Source organism: Apaloderma vittatum, unplaced genomic scaffold (assembly GCF_000703405.1).
Source record: "Apaloderma vittatum isolate BGI_N311 unplaced genomic scaffold, ASM70340v1 scaffold42921, whole genome shotgun sequence".
Taxonomy (NCBI): Eukaryota; Metazoa; Chordata; class Aves; order Trogoniformes; family Trogonidae; genus Apaloderma; species Apaloderma vittatum.
This window is the reverse complement of record NW_009699202.1, coordinates 1-9,733: the sequence shown is the minus strand read 5'-3', so window position 1 is coordinate 9,733 and position 9,733 is coordinate 1. Positions and strand designations below refer to the sequence as shown.

The 9,733-nt window shown below is 44.3% G+C and overlaps 1 protein-coding gene across 1 annotated transcript; it reads right to left on the bottom strand.

Moving 5' to 3' along the window:
- Window positions 1-7,202: 7,202 nt before the first annotated feature.
- USE1 (unconventional SNARE in the ER 1 homolog (S. cerevisiae)) lies at window positions 7,203-9,578 on the bottom strand (the record flags this gene model as incomplete). Its single annotated transcript, XM_009878272.1, has 6 exons — window positions 7,203-7,391; window positions 7,615-7,777; window positions 7,997-8,027; window positions 8,758-8,776; window positions 9,000-9,152; window positions 9,500-9,578. Coding segments are annotated over 6 exons (628 nt in total), but the record flags the coding sequence as incomplete, so codon positions are not given.
- Window positions 9,579-9,733: the final 155 nt, after the last annotated feature.

Sequence of the window (9,733 nt, the reverse complement as noted above, 5' to 3'; positions counted from 1 at the left end):
CTGGCTGCCGTCCTCCGGCAGGAACCAGCAGCTGATGCCTTTTTCCCCTTTTTTAATCACCTGTGCCGTGTGGCCGCGCGAAGCCACCCAGTGCGTCTCCTGGCAACTTGCAGTAATTTTATCTGGCTCTTGCTTTCAGCCTTTCCTGCAAGATACCGAGTTATAAATTGCTGGAATAAAGCTTTTTTTAATTCAAAAGTACAGGATGGCTAGACATTCTCCTTTCAAATCTTTCCCCCACAGCCTTCAGCTTAACAACAAATGTCACTTTTCCATTTCTTGCTCGATAGGCCGGGGCTTACCCACAGGTCACTCCCCAGCGGCCCCTTTTTCTAGACCCTGACTTGCCTTGGGCGAGTTTGCACTGTTTTAAATACTTTGTGTCCCTTTTCCATTTAAAGAATTGCTGCAGTTGTCACAGGGATATTGGAGAGTTGTGAACGGGAGGAGGACTGGTCTATGAAATCACGTCTATTTTCGTATGGTTCGCTCTTTGGCGTTCTTTGAGGTTTCCCACTCGGATGGGGCGAGGCCGATGGCCTGATTCGACTAAATCCTACATCTTAGCATTTACCAACTATTTAAATGTTCAGATGAAAGGCCCTGCTTAAGCGGGGATGCTTTCTCTGTCATCACCATAGCCCAGACGTAGCCCAGACGAGTGCCTGGGAGCTCATTCGCTGTTGATTCAGGCTGTTGGTGCGTCAGAGCTGCCATCGCAGGATCCAGTTCCCCCCTCGTTTGTGCTCTCGTGGCCGTTGTCTCACAGGTACGCTCCTGCCTGGAGCTCTCAAGTGCAGAACAGACTCGGAAGCCAACTCGCTGCAGGATGCTTTCAGGAAGTAAGGGCAGCTGAGGAATGGAAACAACAAAACTCTGTGCTCTCTGCTTGCAAATTAACCTGCTTTATGACTACAGACTTTGCATAAAACAGCGCCAAACACCATCCAGACAGCCTGGACTATGTGGAATTTATAATGTGACTGTAATAGCAACCTCCTTTTGCTTACTCACTTAGGTTCTCGTTGCCTTTCATGTAATAATGATATCAGCTTACAGATTGGCACAGGAGGATTAAAGGCCACAGATTTATTATCTTTCCATAAAATACTATTTTTAGTTTCTAATTACTGATTAGGAACATCAGGGTGCAATCTTTCCAGCATCTTTCCTATACAGTCACTGCTACATATTCATCATGCTACGGTACATTAGGTTTGCAATCAGATAAACCACCAGTAGCAATGTGGGCGCTACAGAACTACGCCAGCACCTGTTTACTCTTCTTTTTTTTTCCGCCTAATAGCTGCACTGCAGGCTCTTCTCTAATTTCTGACTCAAAGAACTACTAAAAATCACTAGTTTGATATATTAAATATGGCTCCTTTCTTCAACATTTGCATTTCTCTCTTCCCCCTTCTCCGATGTTTCCCCGTTTAGTTAAAATAATTTATAACTAGGCATTGATAAGTATCTACTATGAACTGTGACACTTATAAACTGCTGGGGTTTATTTCTGAATTCTCCTAAGAAGATAAATACCCTCTATTGCAAATTTCTGTGCCTCTACCTATTAGACCCCAGAAACACATTTTTTGCTGGATTTTTTTTGGTCCATTCCTTACTTAAATAAATCTCCTAAGTATCAACTGCCAGGGAGGGCAATGAAAATGGGTGTGGAACTCTGAAATAATATTCTGTTTTCTAGCCTTTAACGTTTTTTCTCCTCGATCCAGAAAATTATCTATAATTACACACCTGAACAGTGCATACCATTCATCATAGAACAAAATTTATAAAAATTTACAAATGTGTCTAGAGAATCCTCTGTGCATTTAGAAGGCAGGGATCTTTTCCTTTTGAAACTATTTAGAAAAATCAGTACGAGAGAAATTTTTATTGTACTTTCAGAGCTGGTACCCAAATGGTGGCCCCCCACTGTGGTGTTTTCATGAAAACACACTTCGGGTTTTATCGTCTTTGGCATTTCAGCTGAGATAATACACAGTAAAAGTGGTACATGGTATGAGAGCAGCGCATCACAAGATAATGCAAAAAATGTACAGGCCCCAGCAAAAGCCTCGTTTCTTCTGAAATCCCCCAAAAGAGCTGTCTGAAAAGGAGCCTGAGTAGTTCCAAGAAGGTATGTTGGTAGTAATTCTGGTTTAAGCACAAAACAGCTGAAAACCAGTTCCGTGAGCCAAAGCCACGGAGCCAGCCAGAAGGCCGAGCTGAGAGAATTCCCACTTTCTGCCTCACCCACGGTTCGAAAACGGCCTTTTCTTAACAACAGGTTGCAACTGCCTGGGTGAATAGTGACCCCGTTGCACAGGGTCATTTCTATTGATCCATCAAACACGCTTCCCCGGTCACAGGTTTCTCACCACGCACTGTGCACGTTATTCAGCCTCCTGTCCTTTGAAGATGCGGAAGAGTTGCTGTCGAAGCCAACAATAGCGAAGTCTCTGCATCGTTGGCAGGATGTTGCTGTAAAGGTTACAGAATGAACTTCTCGGTGACTAAACCTAAAGTCGAGAATACAGGATAGCTGATCCTGGAAAATTTATCTCATCCTGTCTGGAGTCACACAGAACCATTTGCCAAATCTCTTATTAGAAAATATTTCACGTCACGGATCAACCAAGTTCCTTTCTTACCCTTCCTTCCGTCCACACCAAATCCGATAAGTGACTGCTCTCTTCTCGACCGGAGAAAGCTCAGAGGATGAAGATCCGGTCACTTTACGTGCTTCGGACAGATGTCCCAGGTTTTTTACTGTTGAAACAGGAAACACTGTCAGATCCTTCTGGAGAATTCTATTGTTACATTTGCAAATACAACTTTTAGCCAAGGTGACAATGGCAGAGGGCATCTCTCTGCCACATGCAGTTCAAAGAAACTGGAGATGAAGGAGGCGAAGGAAATCGCAGCTCTCCACGGCCCACTGCAGCGCCGCCTCGTTTTATCTTTTTTTGTCCAGTTTCTGGTTTTGTTCAGTTTGATTTTCAGATGTCACAGAGGCAGATGCAGCGCTTGACTTCCTTTCCATTCCTCGTCAGAACATTCATGTTCTAATTCAGCATCCAACTTTTTTGACTCAAAAGAACCTAGATTTTTTTTCTTCATGGCTACAAGAACCACACGACAGTCAGCGTTCCCAACCTGTGCAAGCGGGGCTCGGCTGTGGAGCAGTGTGACACATCTAGATCTGGCCTTTGGGCCCCTCCAGCCCTCTCACCCACCGTTCTTTCCTACGGTTTCTCACAGTACACCTAAGCCAGCGCCACGTCTCATTTGCGCAACCTCCTGCAGGGATGCCAGGCCATCAGCAGCCACCTGCGAGGTAGCGTCTGCGGCAGCGTCGCTCTCGAACACGTAGCGTGGGCACGCCGTCCTCCAGGCCGCCAACTGGCTACACCAGTTCTGATCTACAGCTCACCACCCCTAAACGCCCCCACCTTGGTCTCTTTTTTCTTTTTAATAATTTCTTTACATTAATGCACATTTTGCTGATCCAGAGTCAAACTCGGAGGCACCATCAAACTGTAACTGTAGGCTCCAGGCTGCTTTATCTCACGTTCTGCATTACGGACACAGAACTTCTAGTTCCCGTTTTGATAACCAGTTTGTTCTGTAGCTAGGAGACACGCCCTTTCTTTGTAAATGTTACAAATCAAGCGTATCTGATCCCTTATTCACTAACTGCTGCTGCTTCCCACTTCCATCTCCTATTAGGAGGTAGCACTCATGCCAGAAATGTCACGGCAGCGTCATGTGACAGGTGGTATTGATTTAGCTAAGTCGGGTTTTAATGTCACTCCCGTTCAGTGGGAACACAGGGCGAGCGCTCACCGAGCCTCAGCAACGTGGCAGATCAGGACAAGAGCTACCAGCCAGCCCTGGGCTGGGCTCTACGACCCTACAACGGCACCAGCTGGAAATCAAGAAATTCGATTATTGCTTTCTGCTCCTACATTATCATGGTTAAATTTTCTTCATGCTTGTAACTATTAATTAAGACTTGGATTCTGAGGTTTCGTGTCAGGTTTACACGAGAATCGAGGTGACTTGCCCAGTATCACACGATGGACAGTCAGGAGCAGAACCCTGCTCTGTCCACTCCATCTTTTTCACCCTTTTACAAGCTACACCCTTTTGGCAGAAGAGCTGCCAGTTTTGGAACGGTGCTCACTGATACACGGAAGCCTCACAAAGTAAAACCTGGGGAACATACGCCCAAAACAAGCCGGGCTTACCCAGCCACAGGAGCCATCAAACACGGCATTCATGCAGCCTTACTGACAGCCTACCTACTGTAAACTATCCTTCCAAAACATCAAATCCAGCTGCGACTGAAGACAACACTTAAAGTATTATAATACACGGAGTCTTTGTCACCAAGGAAGTTTGCCAGAAAAGCCTAGACTGACCCACAGTTACTGCTGTTGCCAGGCTCTGAAACGGTGCGTTCCCTGGCCTGACGTGACCCGTCTCCAAAAGATTTATTTTTTTTTAGCTTGCTGTCTGAAAGTAGGTAGTCTGCCAAGAAGCCAACCAAGGCCCGGCCCTATGCCTGATAAACATCCCTCCATCTGGATTTCCCAAGCTTTAGGGAAAATTAAGCAATATTCACTTCACCATGTTTGCAAGTCTCACAGAAAGCTATTTCTATATATATAACATTATTCTGCAGAGAGAAGCGCAGAGCCCCATGCCATGAAATGGAGCTGAGGGCTGAAGTAGATCATGCAACCACTCCCCCTACGTTAGTCACAACTAAGAACCGTCACTCCTTCTCTGAAATATCACAAAGCCTTGAGTGACCGTTTATTCAAAATACTACTGGGACCCTTCTTCAAAGTGGTTTTCAATGACTGTAATTACTAAATGAACTCAAGAAAAGCAAAGGCTCCAACTGCCAGTTGACAAAACAACCGTTGTGTGCAGGGAGATTGCTGGCCACTGAGGCAATTAATCCGTTTGGTTTGCCAGGGCAGAAGGTAACATTCTTCCACCAGGTCAGAGGTAACCAGAAGCTCGGTGCAGGGCTGGAGGCACTGTGCTCAACGGTCACACGAGATAGCACAAAAGGTGTTAGTAGTTACAGGAGTCCATCTCAGTTCTGGCAGTTCAAAATAACAAACACCCACGAAATGTCAACGGTCAAAAGTGAAATAGCAGGTGTTCCTGAACTCATTTCCTAGCAGGCTTTATTGTAAAGGAACTGCTGTCGACTTGGAGGGGTGGATATTTACCTGGGGGTAAAGACCTTTCAGGTCTTTCCAACTGAACTTCTAATTTTCAAGTGCCAAGAAGCTATAGCCAACATGGCTGATAGCAAAATTTAGCTTTAGACTTGTCTGCAACGATGCACCAAGTCTTTTGCAAGCTGGAAAAAAACCTCCAACCCCAAGTAATAAAGGGGAAAATGTTCATCATATAGATGATGAAGTATTAATGTTGTATCATCCCAATAAACATTCCAGTGCTACATTCAACCTCTGCTCTAAGAGAAGAGCTCAGCACTGAAATGCCTGAAGGGAAAGTAATAAACAATTAGAATTAAAAAATAATTCATTGACACCACATTCACTACGAAGCACAGTGAAATGTCAAACCTTACAGCTGAAGAAAAACTTCTGGGACAAGTGGAAATGTCCACAAGTTGATTGCTACAGCTGAATTTCTATAAAGTTCAAGGTAAGTAACAAGTTGGTGTGAAGAGAAAGAATATCACGCAGGTGAGTAGCGAGAAGGAAAAGCTGTGCTTCATAGTATAATCCCTCATTTGATAGTCCAGAAGTGAACGGCACACTGAACTGCACACATCCTGTTAAACGAACAAAAATACTTTAGATACATTACATAGAAAAACGTTAACACAGCTGGGTTTGTACAGAACAAACAACAATTCCGAAATAGAGCTACTTTGGGACGCGTTCAAAGCAGCAGTCGGATTTTCAAAAAGACCTCGGTTGCTGGGACAAACAGCTCTTCCCCCACCTTCCTCACCCCGAACACCCCATCTAGTGGTGCCATCGGCAGCAGAAACGGCAAAAGGACACTTGGGCTCATCCGTTGCCCCTTGGCGTGTCCCTGAATGCCTGAACACCTCCACCTTCCACTGGGAGACCCCAGAAGCGTCAGCACTGATGCAGAACTGCTTTTAGCTTATCATAAGCTTTAAAATGCTTCTTCCAATGTCGCAGTAGCAGCATTTCAAAAATATTCTAGTTTTTCACCTCTGCTTTATCGTATTCTGTTCTTAAGGATGCAAGTCTGACAGGAACACTCTTTGACCACAATAACTTTTCTCAAAAGGTAAAGGCTTAATTTAAAAAGATTTTATTTCTGTCTTGACACCAGCTTCCTTTGCCCTCATCTTACAATGAAAAAATGTTTGTACAGGTGAGGTCTGTATTACCGTAGAGGACTGTGTGTACAGTTCTGCCGTGCCAGGGTCACGGCGGTTTTTTCATGCAACAGCATCAACAGAACAGACAATGAGTAAGTGAGAACATTTGCACATACAAAAAGGGAAGCAAACATTGCAAGAGCAAGCAATTTCAGCCCTTTTCTAAGTCTAAACTGAAGAAGATTGCAAAATTCCAAAGTCCCAAATACCCATCTGGGAAGAAGGTGAGCCCGAGAATAATTTTACCTGTTGACACTCTGAATCTAAGCCAGGCAAGCAACTCGATAGCAGCGTTCGCTTCCTACACCCTACAGCTGTGCATGTATATGGAACTTTGTACTTAAATATCCTGCTGGCAGCGAGGTCTTAGCTCAGTACAGTAACGCTGTAAAGACAGGAAAAACGGTAAGACTTTGACTGTTACCTACATTTGCACTGAGTAAACGTCTTTTAGGAGTCATAACATTTGCTAGAACCATATTAAAACCAGGACCGTGGGATCTGTCCACTAAGGAACTTGTTAGCAGCTCAGCTTAGACTGCTGCCTTCATCTCCCCTCAAGAGGCAACAACATTCACTAAGTAAAAAAAGTAATGAAGTATCCAAGAGTGGAAAGCTTTGCCCAGGAAACCCTTCACTGAACCCAGCCACTGCACAAGAGAGATGCAAGGGTAGGCCTTGGACAGCCTCTCTTTAAGGATGTGAAAGGTGGCAAAGAGATTGATTGCTGACAAGTCATCGCACAGCAGCTTTGAAAAAACAAACAAACAAAAAAAACACCCAGAAAAAAGTCTCATTTTAGTTTTGGGAAAATTCTGATAAAGAGAATCATGCTGATAAATATAAAACAAACTACAATTAACATTATCCATAATAGCCAGTTGACTGATTTCTTTGCATGCTGTTCAAGGCGGTCAGATTCATCCTTGAGCTTCTCGAAGTTCTGGTCTGCCATACGGAGAGAATGCGACAGCGTCTGGGGAGGAAAAAGAACACACGGCTTCAAACTCAGAGTTGAAAGTTCTGAGCCCTATTTCTGCCCACAGAGAAAAGGGTCTACACAGGCAGAGAGGTATTGCCTGCAAGTCTCCCCACTCTAACCCCGTCTGGAATCAATTTATACGTGTAGTATTTAACACAGCAGTACTTTAACCTTTTGGGTTGCAAAATTGAGCGTTTAGCACTTTAACATGCTCTACCTGGTTATCTTGCTTTATCACATTCTGCGCAGCCAGAGTGTTGTTTTTGAGACTGCGAGCCAAACTCAGCATTTCTTCAGCTAACTTCTCCTGCATATCCTGGTGGTGCTGTAACACAGCATCCAGCTCGACCGCTGACTGCTTTTCATCTGATGCAAGACCTCTGCAAGAGCATAGCGGGGAAAAAAAATCTGGTATTTGTACTTTGCTGTGGGTCAGTCTCCCAAGGTCTCCCCAGACTCAGCAACTCCAGTGAGACAGTTAAGTCAGCTGAAGTCGTATTTCATTTTCTACCAGCGGGCACTTCACCCGAACAGAAGCATCAAATAGATTCAAAGGTCACTGAGAAAGTAGTTCCCAAGAATGAGAAATTTTAACTTACCTCCTCTTCCTTATGTTTAACTCCTCAGAATCTGGAAAAAAAAAAAAGCAGCTAAATTTGTGTTTTAGGATGTTACAAACTCTCATGCAATCACAGCCTGAAGAAACAAGTTTTCTGAAAGGGAGTTTTCAGATGTCCAAATCCTACTTGGCCCTCTACCTCAGGGAATATGGATTTCAAACTGCTACCTGCTTTCCACAGGGAAAAGGAGACAACACCTAACATCAAAAGTGTGGTTGAGAGAAAAAAACAAGATGAGTCATATCCCTGAGGGCACGGTTTAAGCCCGTGTGTCTTGGTGTTCTTTTTCAGGACACGTTAGACTGGCCGAGCTCCAGCCACTGTAGCAGTAGCTATGGAAACTGCAAATTAATTCCCACCAGTTCCCTACTTTTTTTTTGCTGGATATTTAAGAGGAATTGAACAACGCCTACTCTAAGGGCCTGAAATCACGTGATGGGCTCAGAGCAGAAGAGAACAGGAATAACGATAAAAGATAAATTGTCCTTGCTAATTCTACAATTAAAATGCCTGTTTCTGTACAAATTCTAGAGAAATAGGTTCCTGCAAGTCTCTGCTACCATACTGATAATAGCACTTAGGCTTTCAGCTGTTAGCATTTTTGTTTTCGTTTATTTTTAAAATCTGCTATCTTGACAAGTGAGCCCCTTTGGCCAATCTCCAATACCTGACCTTCCTCTTCCTCTCCTTGTAAGACTCAGGTGAACTAAAGTTAACAGAAAACAACAGATTTAACTTACCATCGATAGCCAGAGGGTCCTGAGAGGCAGAAAGAGAAACAAAACAGGCGATTACAAAGGGTTAGTGATAAAAGACAGTCCTCCAGCCTGTGCCCAGTATTTAGACTATCCAAACCAGGAAAAGGTGACTCCCCGTGCCCCGAGCCTGGGGCACACCTGAGGCACAGGCACCAAAGGCAGCTGAGTGCAACAACAGTCAACCTATAAAGTAGTGGTAAAGAAACAGCAGCACCAAAACATACTGTACCAAGCAGCTCACTCCTCATCTTGCCTGTGCAACGAGCCTTCGTCTGCAGGTGAACTGTTTTAGTAGCTGGGGTTCTCTCTTTGGTTGTTGTAGGGGTACGACCAGGGGCCAAGAACTGATTTGCCAGAGCCTTTTCAGTTGAAGATGACTGCGAGCAGGAAAAAGCAATGAAAAGTCATAAATATCACCTTCTGCTGCGTGAGCCCACCCGGGTTGGGTGCAAGGATGCAGCGAGCCCCTGTACAGAACATCCAAGGAGGAAGAAGGATGTAAGCAAGATTACTTTGCTTTTGAAAAGGAGAAAAGAAATTTCAGATTTTGTACAACACCCCCTTTTAACTAAATACAAACAGGGAATACATCTATTCATGTCTTTACAAGGACTGCCTGATAAGATTTTAACAAGTATTACTCAGAGACATAAAGGCAAATGTAAGAATGAGGGAATAAGCACCGAACGCTTAAGACTTGTCAAGCTGAATTAGTAGATCTTACCAATTTTTCAGCTTCTAAAAGTCCCTTTAGGAAATCCACTTTGCGAGAGTACTCATTCAGCAGTTCTGGGGCTGGCTTGCTGTTGGAATTGAAAAATAATATGAAAACCAGAAGTTATCAGTATTTTCTGTTGCTCAGGTGACTTTTTGGGCTGGTTGACGTGCCCAAGGTCATGACAGGAGCCGCAGAGCTCCTCGCAGGGCTGGGTCGTGGCTGCTTTGCGGGGAGTTTAGC